The sequence below is a fragment of the Daldinia caldariorum genome (assembly GCF_022478825.1).
Source record: "Daldinia caldariorum strain CBS 122874 unplaced genomic scaffold F4812scaffold_4, whole genome shotgun sequence".
NCBI lineage: Eukaryota > Fungi > Ascomycota > Sordariomycetes > Xylariales > Hypoxylaceae > Daldinia > Daldinia caldariorum.
This window is the reverse complement of record NW_025953040.1, coordinates 207,504-220,476: the sequence shown is the minus strand read 5'-3', so window position 1 is coordinate 220,476 and position 12,973 is coordinate 207,504. Positions and strand designations below refer to the sequence as shown.

At 45.5% G+C, this 12,973-nt stretch overlaps 5 protein-coding genes across 5 annotated transcripts; 3 read left to right on the top strand and 2 right to left on the bottom strand.

The window, feature by feature from the left end:
- Window positions 1-17: 17 nt before the first annotated feature.
- On the top strand, window positions 18-2,038 carry F4812DRAFT_298064 (uncharacterized protein). Its single transcript, XM_047931204.1, has 4 exons — window positions 18-468; window positions 531-793; window positions 878-1,025; window positions 1,094-2,038. Exons 1-4 carry the CDS (start codon window positions 280-282, stop codon window positions 1,928-1,930), a joined length of 1,437 nt encoding a protein of 478 aa, XP_047791983.1. The 5' UTR covers window positions 18-279; the 3' UTR covers window positions 1,931-2,038.
- A 1,029-nt stretch (window positions 2,039-3,067) lies between these two features.
- Window positions 3,068-5,158, top strand: F4812DRAFT_457067 (MFS general substrate transporter; the record flags this gene model as incomplete). The annotated part of the gene is made up of 6 exons (XM_047937101.1): window positions 3,068-3,241; window positions 3,313-3,549; window positions 3,999-4,130; window positions 4,183-4,410; window positions 4,479-4,690; window positions 4,750-5,158. The coding sequence occupies 6 exons, from the start codon at window positions 3,068-3,070 to the stop codon at window positions 5,156-5,158; spliced, it is 1,392 nt and encodes a 463-aa protein (XP_047791982.1).
- Window positions 5,159-5,600: 442 nt separating this feature from the next.
- Window positions 5,601-6,973, top strand: F4812DRAFT_469759 (uncharacterized protein). Its single transcript, XM_047938907.1, has one exon. It carries the CDS (start codon window positions 5,622-5,624, stop codon window positions 6,849-6,851), a length of 1,230 nt encoding a protein of 409 aa, XP_047791981.1. The 5' UTR covers window positions 5,601-5,621; the 3' UTR covers window positions 6,852-6,973.
- Window positions 6,974-7,197: 224 nt separating this feature from the next.
- F4812DRAFT_469755 (uncharacterized protein) lies at window positions 7,198-9,125 on the bottom strand (the record flags this gene model as incomplete). Its single annotated transcript, XM_047938906.1, has 5 exons — window positions 8,547-9,125; window positions 8,207-8,436; window positions 8,026-8,130; window positions 7,542-7,954; window positions 7,198-7,410 (listed from the first exon to the last, which is right to left on the bottom strand). The coding sequence occupies exons 1-5, from the start codon at window positions 9,071-9,073 to the stop codon at window positions 7,198-7,200; spliced, it is 1,488 nt and encodes a 495-aa protein (XP_047791980.1). The 5' UTR covers window positions 9,074-9,125.
- A 361-nt stretch (window positions 9,126-9,486) lies between these two features.
- On the bottom strand, window positions 9,487-12,710 carry F4812DRAFT_297945 (glutamate carboxypeptidase). The gene is made up of 8 exons (XM_047931203.1): window positions 11,029-12,710; window positions 10,927-10,974; window positions 10,729-10,785; window positions 10,470-10,670; window positions 10,337-10,411; window positions 10,170-10,220; window positions 9,736-10,084; window positions 9,487-9,675 (listed from the first exon to the last, which is right to left on the bottom strand). Exons 1-8 carry the CDS (start codon window positions 12,244-12,246, stop codon window positions 9,548-9,550), a joined length of 2,127 nt encoding a protein of 708 aa, XP_047791979.1. The 5' UTR covers window positions 12,247-12,710; the 3' UTR covers window positions 9,487-9,547.
- Window positions 12,711-12,973: the final 263 nt, after the last annotated feature.

The window sequence follows — 12,973 nt, the reverse complement described above, 5'->3', positions numbered from 1 at the left end:
TATCTAAATTAAGTCATAAGTCATTCTTAACCAAGATTCAATCTCGTATATTCCGTGGAAACCCGGAGCCTTGACGTCAGTGCGTAAGTTGTTTTGCGGGACCCTCGATACCCTCAAATGGGAGTATAATGATATCAGTATGAACGTATAAGGTACCTAAAGATAGGTACCCGAAATCAATTTATATGGATTAACCTTGTGTCGACGTAAAGGATTTATTTTTCCAACAAATACTCAATAGCTTCAGGTAAACATCATATCAATAGGTACCTAAAAACTATGGCGAGAAGAATTGATACACCCGAATCAACCAAACGAGACAAATTCGTGAACCTGTCACCGGAGTTACGAGAAAAGCTTATCGATATCGAAAACCAATTCAATGTTACCGACGAAAAGCTCAAGGAAATCACCCGATGGTTTGAAAAAGAGTTACGAGAAGGTCTCGAAAAGGATGGATCAAATATTGTAAGTTACACAATTTACACAACCAGCTTGAGGTGTACGGAATGAGAGTTAACAGCGGATAGGCTATGAATATAACATGGGTTCTTGGACTTCCGTCCGGCGATGAGATTGGCGACTACCTAACAATAGATCTTGGCGGAACGAATCTACGCGTATGCTTGGTTGCATTAAAGGGGCAACACAAGGAAATTGATATTAACCAACAAAGCTATCGCATACCCGAACAAATAAAGACGGGAAGTGCACGACAACTATGGGACTTTATTGCCGATTCCCTTGAAGAGTTTATCAAATCGCATCAACTTACAGAGAATCGCAACGATCGGTATGTGCCGATGTGCTTGTTAATTACTTGTCATATATTACGCAACTAGGTAAATGCCAGGTACCTAACTAAATGGGTTGATAGATTACCGCTAGGGTTCTGCTTCTCATATCCAGCCTCACAGGAATGTATCGACCACGGCGTTTTAAAAACGTGGACTAAGGGATTTAACATCGATGGCGTCGAGGGTGAAAACGCCGCGGGACAGCTCAAAGACGTCTTGGCCGAAAGGGTAAGGCGAGAAAGATACCTCAAGATAGTACGTACCTAACAATTACACGAAAACTGACGTGAATACAGAACTTGCCTTTGGAATTAGTTGCTCTTGTAAACGATACGACCGGTGCGATGATAGCCTCAGCCTACAAAGATCCGGATACAATTATTGGCGCGATATTCGGTACTGGTTGCAATGCGGCATACGTGGAAAACGTCGGCTCAATACCAAAATTGAATACCAACTTACCAGCTAATACGCCAATGGCAATAAACTGCGAATACGGCGCGTTCGATAACGCCCATCGCGTATTGCCACGGACTAAATATGACGTGACTATCGATGAAGATTCACCACGGCCAGGCGAGCAAGCTTTCGAAAAGATGAGCGCAGGCCTGTATCTCGGCGAAATCTTCCGACTTATCGCGCTCGACCTTCATAATAGCGGTCTCATGTTCGCAGGCCAAGACGCTGCGAAACTGAGCGAGCCTTATAGTTTGGACACCGGCTTCCTCTCGGCTTTGGAGAACGATCCCTTAGAGACGTCCCACACTCGCCTAGAAGAGACATTAGGTATAAGAGCCACAATAGACGAGATGAGTGTCGCGTGTCGCTTAGCAGAAGTCATCGCAACCAGAGGTGCAAGGCTCTGCTCATGCGGCGTCGCAGCGATATGCCGAATGAAAGGCATCGCATCAGGCCATGTCGCAGCAGACGGCACCGTCGCAAATAAGCATCCGAAATTCAAGCAGCGCTGGACGGAGGCTCTTGGTGAGATCCTCGACTGGCCCGAAGACAGAAAGGAAGACCCTATCATTCTCACAAGTGCGCAAGACGGGAGCGGTATCGGTGCAGCGATCATCTCGGCCATGACGCTGTATCGAATCCACGAAGGCAACACGGTTGGTGTTCAAGGATGATGATTTGAATTTGAAATACTTATCGCGGAACCGCGACTATCCGTGTCAACGTTCGGGGGTTTCCAAATCCATCGGACTTTACGCTTACATGCCTAGAAACTGTTTAATTCCGAAGCACCCTCTGTTTTGATGTCAGATAAGATACCTTTACAGGTAGATAGACATATAGTTCATGTAGATTCATAGATGTAAGATTATATACGAGATCAATAGTAGTCATCCATATCTCCATATAAGCCGTCGCGTGACCATAGTCACATACTTAATATGAAATATACCTCCCATGGTTCCGTATCTTATTTGTACGAGGTACCTATGTTGGTAAGAAACCCCGATGTGTTCACCACCAAACCAAAGATAGTGTACATAATATGTATACCCCAAAGATCTGGATCTCGACTTGGCGTCTCCCCCGCAAAGAGCTCCATCAAAACTCGCGGGGGTGCAAAGAACCCCACAATCTCCACGAATCTTACAAAGGCCGGTGAACACACTAGCACGTAATATCGAAAGTATCTCTAATGTGGCCGGGGGGGTGCTTCCAATGAAGTACATGATGGGGAATGCCGACAAGTCTGCCGATATAGCGATCCTTCGTCCCGCTCAGTTCTACCTATTTGTGCCAATACTATGCCAATTACAAGGAAACTCTTTATCACTAACCTCGGTGCGGTCATGAACCCAACTCAATACAGGGGTGGTAGTTACTTACCAAGATGCTTAAGTTCATACGTTCGTTCATCCTAGACCACGAGAAGCCACGGTTGGAAGCCATGTGCTGTTTCAATGCCCGTTGGATGATGCAATCCATCCATAAATCGTTGACCTTTCACCCCTTTATTCAGGGAAACCTGAGTCGTTTCTCATCCCCCGCACACGCCACCGATGTGACCCGCGGAATCTTGACCGCGCCCCCCCTCTAGTGCCTCTCAGTGGAATGTTCCGAGGGGCCCAGGGGTCTTATTACAATCAAGTCAGCTTTTCTCTCTCTCTCTATAAGTGCTCAGATGGCTCAATCTCACTTGTACAGCCTACACATTATCGACGCGTCTGGAATATTGTTAGCAACCTTATTTTATTTCTCAAAATACACCCGGATGTTATTATAGCACAGCACAGATTACTCATCCACCCATCATGGCTTCGAATAATGAGATAGCAGATTTTCGCAAGACTGTCGTTGGACATCATGAATACTGTACTGATAAAGAACTCCCCAATGTACCCGATCGCGCCGACGCCATGGTAACAACGCCAGAGCCAACTCTAGAATCATTCGCCGACCTGGACGAAAAGAAAATATTGAGAAAGGTCATAACTTACTTCCTCTCAGTGACTAGAAAGTATCAAACGCCATGTGCTAACTCTGATAGCATGTCTAGATGGACCTCCGCTTAATTCCAATGCTTGCGATTCTCTACTTGTTATCTTTTTTAGATAGAGGTAACATCGGGAACGCGAAGATCGAGGGCCTCCAAGAAGATCTGAGGATGAGTCCCGATGAGTATAACTGGTGTTTAACGGTGTTCTTCTTTACATATGCCACCTTCGAAGTACCGAGCAATTTATTGTTAAAGAAGCTGCGTCCTTCGAGATGGCTTCCACTTATCATGGTTGCGGTAAGTGAGCATCTCTTCGTCCAATTTAGCTATCTACCTCCTACTAAACAACGATCACTTGTGCTTTTAAGAATTCGCTGCTACATGTATCCCTAATGATGCTATGATGCACATTCTAATATGAGAGATGATAATTGCTAACTATTTTTGGTCATGGCAGTGGGGAGTAGTAATGACTTTGATGGGTATAGTAAGGAGTTATCACGGCTTACTTGTTGCACGACTATTTCTTGGTGTAACTGAAGCTGGTTTATACCCAGGGTGTGCTGTACGGACTCCATACCCTATCATAATATTCTCAGACTAATTCATTTTGAAGTATTATCTCACGATGTGGTATTGTCGCCATGAGATCCAACTTCGCCAAGTACGTTACCATATGAACAAAACGGCTTCGTCTACACGGCGAACTTTACCGCTATACCTTTCAATTCCTAATGTTACTTTAGGCTATGTTTTTCTCAGCGGCATCAGTAGCTGGAGCATTTAGTGGGTTGTTAGCTTTTGCTATCGCGAAGATGGACGGGGTTGGAAACCTTGAAGGCTGGCGGTGGATCTTTATTCTTGAAGGAATAGCAACAGTAAGCCTAGCCTTCTGTGTCGAATATCAACGCCGTGACTAAGTCATTCTAGATCCTCGTCGCTGTTCTTGCATTCTTTGTACTATACGACTTTCCCGAGACTGCTTCGTTTCTCACTGAGAAAGAACGGGCGTTTATTGTATTTCGCCTGAAGTACCAGGGGCAGCAACAAAGGAAAGAGCACGTGCAGGTTGCGCAAGCAGAGGAGTTCGAGTGGAAATACGTCCTAGAAGCTTTCAAGGACTGGCAAATATGGGTTAACTTATTCGTTTACTGGGGTGTAAGCTTCTTCACTTTTCTGCCTACCCGTCGCATGCATTATCCGAGACTAACTAATGCCGTCAATAGGTCGTATGTCCGCTCTACGGCATCAGCCTCTTTCTCCCAACAATTATTAGGAACCTTGGATACTCTTCTAGTACTGCTCAGCTTATGACAGTTCCGATATATGTCACCGCGGCAATTCTATCTGTCGTGTTCGCTTTCCTATCAGATCGAGTCGGAAAGCGTAGCCCATTCGTCATCTCATTCTTCTTAATAATGATCGTAGGGTTCTCAATGTAAGTGAAAGCTCAAAGATAAGTAAACGAGTGATGTAATAGTGACTAATGTTTTTCAGGTGCGTATCTAGTACCAATCCTCGAGTAGTCTACGGAGGCGTCTTCATAGTGGCTTGTGCCATTTATCCAGCATTCCCAGGCGTGGTTACATGGCTCTCAAATAACTTAGCAGGTAGCTACAAACGTAGTGCTGGAATGGCCATCCAAATCGGTATTGGAAATTTAGGCGGAGCTATGGCATCAAACTTTTATCGACAAGCAGATTCCCCTCAGTACATTCTTGGACACGGTTTAGAGTTGGGATTTATTGGCGTTGGCGTAATTGCTGCGGTAATTCTTGTTGTTGCATACACTGCTATTAACAAAAAGCGGGATAGGATAATAAGGGATGGTGGAGAGGAGCAGTTTACTGCTCAGGAGCTATCCGCCAAAGGTGATAAAGCCGTCACATTCAGATACATGATTTAACCTTCTAGGTAGAAAGGGTAGAGAATAGGACATCGTGGCCCAAGCAAGAAGACAATGGAATACTCTTTCCCCTATCGGGGCTTCGAGGCCCGCCTAGGTGCCTTGCGAAAATTCTTTACCCCTTTTTACTAGATATCAACTACTAAAGAAATTTGGTTTAATGGGTTAGGTATTCCCTTATCATAAGCCTATTGTTCTACATTGTTCCATTCTTAAACAAAAGAAATGAAACAAAAGAAATGAATAGAAAGGGCCATCATATCCCAGAGACAACAATAACGAGAAGTGCAAGAAGATTGACTCCACTAACACAAAGAGTTCAGGGACTATTGTTCCGAGCGAGAATAATAATGCTGTCTACCCTCCAATAAGTCCATCGAGATTGAAACAATTCGACGGATGGAATATTCAGTATCGTTGGACTTCCCGCTCTTCAACTGCTAGGTAATAGGTATTTGTTATTATGGCACACTCTCCACTCCTACGCACCGTAGCACGGTTCAAGCTGGATACTCGGAGTGTAGCATTGGTGAACTACGAGCTGGCTCTCGAAGACATTAGTACCAACTTACAATTACCGCCTGACAAGACCAATTTCGACGACACTCGATGGGCCAACCTTCGGAAAGATTACGAAAGTAAAACGGTGCGAAGTTCTAAGAAAAAACTATATGAGCAAGAATATGCTACATTACTTCTAAAGGGCTATAAATCTTTGCAGACGACCAGACGCGTGCCACGGCACTATTGCAACCTACTTCAAACCGGACAAGACGTGGTTCCAGGAGATATGCGCACGCTGAAAGCGACGCTTGAGAAATCTGGACTTACTGATTGGAAGCCCCCCGCATCCTCCGAGGGTTTACTATTCGAAAGCCAGCCCATCATTTACACCTATGGCCAAGTGTCTGTAGCGGAAACGGGAATAATAGATAGAAGACTCCTTCACGTGTATCTATCCCCTAAATATGTCCCGAAACCACATTTCAGAATGGAGAGAAAGCGGTTAGAAGCCAAGAGCGCCGAATTCGCGGCGTTTGTTGAAAAGCAGGCCTCAAATCCGAAGGTGCCGAGCCTTATCCCTCGTCCAGAGGACGATTCGTCTGACGAGGGTCTCCTGACTATGGACGAGTCTTCCGACTTGGAAGAATATTATCCAGTCAGGGCCAAGGGGTCTAAGGCCAAACTTGGTAAACGCAAGGCAGCCGCGAAGAGCAAGCCGAAGAAGCGCACGAGGAAGCCTACAAAGTTTGTCAAGCTATACGACAGCAAGGCTCACGATTACGCTCATCTCAGGGCCCAGGGAGTGAATTTGTATTCCCTGGTGGTGCAGAGACTGCCTCGTGCAGAAGTGCCGGAACTAGAAAAGGTGTACAGCGGACTATGCAAGATGAAGGTTACGTTACCAGGCCCCGAACCTGACGAGAATGACGCTCTTATAGATCAGCTCAACACTCATGGCCTCATCTTACCTATCCAGCTTCCGCGTAACGATGCTGAAGTGGAGGAGCAACAGCCTCCTACCTTTGAAGAAGCAGCAGAATACCGAGCGTGGAGAACGCAAGCTAATCAATTCTTCGGCGAACGGGACCGGTACATGCAGAGCAGGATTTTCCGCGAGGGGGTACGGGATAACAGGTTATTGCACGCTACGCACGAACTGATGGCGTTCTGGGCCAAGATGATGGTATAAAGAAGGTACCTAAAAGAGAGCTGAAAAGATTTCGTAGACAGAAGTAATGGGCCATGTAAGCGGCCTCTCCCTTAGGTTTGTATTTCCTATCTTAGGTAGGTTAGGTAGCTATCAATTATGAGGGTATATAAATAGAATAAAGAGACTTTTCTATTGTGCTAACTAACTATAGCTTGAACTTCCGATCATAATCAATACTATACACGTAGATCTCTATAAAATCGGTATCAATACAACTGATCGTCTTTAAGAAGCTATGGAACATACAAGTCATCAGGTCCTGTTGAGAAGAGATGCAGTTGATAAGGTGTACGCTGTGGTTGTGTTGTCTAGCTACCTAACCTATCTAAAATAGGGTAAAAAAGCCTACGTCCTCATCGAAAGCCTCGGCGAAAGACCGAGTTTCACGCCTGATGTGGGGGACACGGTAGCCATCATTGTCAATCGGGGTGTCGCTTTCGTCCTCATGGTAATGCCTTTGCCACCAGTGCGCAATGAAGCCGGAGTCGAAAGCATTAACAAAATCGAAATTCGTTCTAATAGGCTGTCCAATCTCCCACTATGACAAAAAAGTTAGCAATTGCACCTTACATCATGGACAAAGTGGGAACATCGAGTTAGGATGTATATGAGGCAGGTACCTAGACAGGTAGATAAAGGGGTGTGGGTGTGGAGGCAACGCAGACATACCTTTGACTTGGGGGATAGGTCAACCATCCCGACATCATTTTCCGGAAATTCGTACTCGTTCGGCTCATAGGGATGATATAACGCTGGAACAAGGATCCGGCCATAATCCGGGTTAGGGTGAGCCCTGTTATATTGCCAAGACCTTATGAGCAACATGAGCAGAGAGAAGCCAAACCAGTATCGGTCGGTCATGTCAGTAGCAGAGATATCATCGTAGAAGTAATGCCCGAACGGCCAGTCATAGTTCCAAATGTGCATGGTTTCTTCTCTATCCACGCTCATGCTCAAGCCGTGTTCATAAATAAAGGTTATAAACCGTACGGTGTGGTCTAGAAGAGTCCAGTTCGTCTTGTCGACGTTCACTTGCGTATAGAAATTCCTTCTCAGGGTCGCAACGTCTTTGTTTGCCATTGCTATTAAAGCAGTCAGTAAGAAATATGACAAGGTGAAAGGATGACGGAAAACAAATATAATGGTTACGTACCAGGCTGCAATTGACACCATTGAGGGTTTTCTGTCATGGGATGACTGTCCAAATAATCCCGGACGAATTCGATCCAAGGTCCCCTAACAGCGGGCGATCGTATAACTGGATCAAAGTTAGCTACATCGTTTGGCTGATAATCGACAATACAAAGAATGGGTGAGGACTAAGCGTTACTTACAGTCTTTTAGTTGCTCAACACCTGCATTGTTATATACCGGATCATACTCAGGAATCAGATTGTTTAGACCTATTAAGCTGAGCATTATCAACGACTGCCGATGATTGAAACGCGCAGTTTCAGCTAGATCCAGAGTAGAGTTTTCATCCTGAATATTTCTCAGGGAATCCAATTGCGGAAATCTATCCGTTAAAGCGGTGACTTGTAGGTCTCGCATGAAATCCGTCCAACTATGATAAGTAATAAGTCAGCTGGTGTTACGCCTATTGAAGCTGCAAGGGGTGTGTGTTGGGAGGTATAGTTAAGAAGCAAGTGGCGAGGAAAGGGCAATGTCACTTACAAGGCATAGGCTTTGTGCAAGGAAATCCGGTATCTCATAACTCTGAAGAAGTTGATTCGAGTACAGCCGTAAACATTCCCGAACAATTCTTCGTTTAATCCTTCTGCTTGCTGCTGGGGTCGCGTCCACATCCGGGCTATATCCATCATGAACCTTTTAAAGGGGATCCACGGCTCATAGGGATCGAGTACGAACCGGTTATGTTCTAGATCGTCGACATAAGGCCGGGAAACCTCGTGAGGGATCCCCCTACCACGCCACCAGGCACATTTCCTGGGTAAATCATCAGGACGCTCAGGAAGATCAGGATATTCAATATACCGACCCCGAGGCTCGTATTCATCAATTATGAGGGTGACATTTCTTTCCCTTAATCTTGAATATCTTTGGAGACCGAGTTGTCGTAGTCTGTGTCTTTTCTCCTGATCAGGGGGTAAAAATCGCGCAGCAGGAGTTGGCAATATAGGACTTTTATAAGCGACCGGTGTCGATCCCCCAGTTGGTACCCAAGGCGTGATCGAATCCATTTTACGATACTATGAAATATAACGGTTTAATGTAAGCTGAAATAAGTTAGGTCTTGAGGTAGTTTTCTAACTGCAATATCACGGACGAAAAGCTCTAATGATTATACTTTAGTACATCCCTAATATAATGAATGTCGCCGAGTAACAACTTACAAGTTCTTTACTAAACAATAGTAGTTACAGTTCATTACTATTCCCGCATAAGTTCAAGGTGATTGTAAGCCCAACGCTACCATGTAGCAATAATAAGGATAAAAGCATTTGTTGTGATGTTGAATCCAAAATATGACTTCGTTCTTCCCTACAATCTCTATTCCAGATTACGACTAAAACCTTCTATCACCTATGGGTAGTTCCGAAACATCGATATTACAGCCGAATTATTTCATAGTAAACGATCGTGTGCTAAGACAGTTCTATCTCAATAACAATTAGCTGTAACTAGTAAATTCCAAGCGCAACGATTGCGTGTGTCTATGTTCTAATTATATCTCTAGCTACTGATATGGCATCAGAAGTCTTTTGCACAAATTGAGCTGCAAGTGATATGTTTCCAGCTACTACCGCCTCTGTTATCCCTGGAAATGTTGTTGCTGCATAGCCTAGATAATCGGAGAATGTTAGTTTCAGCCTCAAAGGGTTAGATATGATGGGAAACAGACCGGTGTCAAGTCCTGGCGCAAAAATAAGATGTCGGTAAAACTCGCGGCCAGGCAGGCCACCCTGAGATACGAAGCCCCGTTGAAAGTCCCTATACTTGTGATTGACGAGGGTGAGGAGTCCGGAATCATTGCTTGAAATTGCTTGTTTCTCTTGGGCATCCACCTCCGCCGCTGCCGTCTTGAAGCCTTGGATGGATTCCTGTAACGTGGAAGTATCCAGGTCGTACTCAGTTGAATTTACCAAAGAGAGTAAATCCTCATAATATTTCTCTAGTTCTACACCCCAGTTTGGTAGACTGAACTGTATCGCGTCTTCGCTCGCAAGAGTATACGCTAGGAGTGTAACATACTAGAAAGGCATCCGTCAGTATTTCATTGCATTTTTTTTTTAAAAAAAAAAGAAGATTCAATAGAGGTAGATTGTTGGACCGTACCTGAGCCATGGACTTGTGGACAAGGAAGCCAGGATCTCCGAACGTCGACATCTATTATACCTATCGTCAGTACTACGTTCCGAAGATCATAAATGAAAAAAAAAAAATTTGAAAAAAGGGAAGAAAGAAAGGAGAGCTCAATTGACACTCCCCCTTATTATACTCACCCAATGATAAGAGTCGAAGTTACTATGATAATGATAAATGGGATCTGTCGCACCCGAGCCAGCGCCCATATCAATCTAACAACAGTTAATAAAAACCTCCTACACAGAAAATATCGATGATGGTTAAACTTACTGAACCGATGCCGTTGTGAACAAAAGAAGTATAGTCACTACCACTCCCTAGCACACCAATTGAACCTTGAGTATATTCAGCCCAGACGTCGTACATGGTGCGCCCATCTTTCCACAAGACTTTCTTCATAACCTCTTTAGCGATGTCGTGGAGTTCCGGTGTCGCTTCTATGTATGGCCACGGCCCGGATGTGCCAACGTCCTATGGCATAGGTATTTAGTTTAGATATTCAGAGAGATGAATTCAGGGGCCTACTTACGACATTCAGGTACGACACTGCAGTCTCGGTGAGCCAGGGAACATATTCCTCAACCCACTATAGCATATATTAGCAAGTAGAAACTTCTAGGTAGCATTAGTTCAAGGGGATGTAACGTGGCTTAGGGACGGGTTATCGTCAATCAAGTATTGCTAGCCGCGGCGGGTGAATAGGGGTAAAAGGATTCAAGTGACACACTTCAGTCGACCCCAAGAGACCGTACTCTTCTCCATCCCACGAAGCGATCTGTAAACAGTCAGCAATTATACAATCGAAGGTCCCAAAGAAGCCAATACATACGACAATATTTCGTTTCGGCCTCCATCCTTGAGATAGGAGTTTGCCAAACGATTTCGATAGCTCGACTAAGATTGCGGATCCGCTGTTCGGGTCAGCAGCGCCACCGACAATCCAGGCGTCGCGATGGTTTCCTATCACGATAGTTTCGTCCGCGATCGTGCCATTTATCACCCCAATCGCATCCCAAATTGGCGTGTACGTATCCTCCATGAAATTTGACAGGCTGATCGTTGTACCGGGTGCAGGTCCGGTACTGTACGACACGTTCAGCTTACCCACCCAACCAGTGCGGTTGACCTCGTTACCCGTCGTCCCGTGTCCATCGAGAGCAGCAAGGATCGGGATCGCGTTTGCATACGAGATTGGTATCGAAGGAATGTCTGGGAGAACTCCTGGGTGTTCTACGCGGGGCGAGCCTTCTTTCGAGGGGTAGCCCGGAGTAGTAGGGTCGCCGGGATACGTCGAGAGGAACTGCACGCTACCTCGCTGCACGGCAGTGGGATTGCGCGCTGGTCCATCTGGATAGGCCGCGTACCCGTTAGCCTCGGTAACGTTTCCGTCTTCAGCGGTATCTGTAAAGATGACCACGCCTATCATGCCGTTCTCCTGCGCGTTCTTCACCTTTAACCCCCTAAAGGGGCCTCCGTACCGAGCAACAGCAATCTTGCCTTCCAAAGGCACCCCTAGCTCGACCAGCCGGTCGAAATCAACCTGCTGGCCACGTCCGACGTAGACAAATTCGGCATCTACGCTGCCGCTAGCGGAGTAGCCGTGGAACGTGGGTATCGAGTTTGGATAGCTAGTCGTCTCGTCTTGGCTCAATACGGCTTCCTCCAAATACGGGCGATAAACAGTTCCATTCGTATACGTTAAGCTCAGGGACTTGTTGACCGGATAGTTCAAGTAAACATCGTAAGAGACCACGCTTGAGTTCCAGCCGTTCTCTTTCCAGAGATCCGCTGTCCACTGTGCCATCGTCAAGTTCTTCCCGGCTAGGTGTGCTCCATGGGTGTAGTAATAGGACCATTCTGAGATGCTGGTGTTGGATATAGAGTTCACAAGGATGGTTTCTTCTGGGCTCAAAGGTGATAATGGAGTAGTATCCCGTTTTTCGGCCAAATTTGAATGGAAGCGCCTCTCGTGCAGACAAGCATTGGTCCAAGTAAAAAGTGAGAATATGATGAAGGCTTGGCTCTTGCTAACACGAGGCCACACCATGATGTAAAAAGTTAGGTAAATAAAGGTAGATATAATAACTGCGTACGGATCCGTATAGGCGATGCAGTTGAACTGCAGGCTTCAATACGGTTATCAACTTATTATAGATGGCTTATAAGGCATGGTAAGCCAGATCCCTACATCTCTCAACCCCGCGACATATGCCGGTTTGACTCTCCAACGTAGATATGACGGGTCTAATCTGCGGGGGTGTCATGGAGTAGTCTAGGTAATCCGCTTCTCTCATTTCTTTATCTTGAAGCCATGAGATCATTAACGTTCGCTAAGATGCCCATTTGCGGCAACTGGCATTGATAGACTCTTAAAAAAGCACAGCTATTCGATGTCACCGGCAGACTCCTCAAGGATATATGGAGAACGTTTCGCATCCACCCCCATAGGTATGGTATGTATACGTTAAACCCTAAATGAAATTTATTATGCTTCGTATTCTTATACCCACATCGATTATAAATGTTACATAACAGTCCGCTCTTTTACTGATACAATGATACAAGAATAAGACGACACCTACTGGATTGAGATGACTGGGTTTCGATGCGCTTGCTACCTCTTAGTCTTTTCTTCCTAGATGTTCATCAAGCGATGATTGCACCGTTGAAGAATCAGTCGGTGTATAGTACGGGAATCCAGGGGTATACCTAAACCCGTCCGCGACGAAGTGCGGGTCGTTTGACCCTTCGTCATAAGCCGGAAGTTCCTCGTC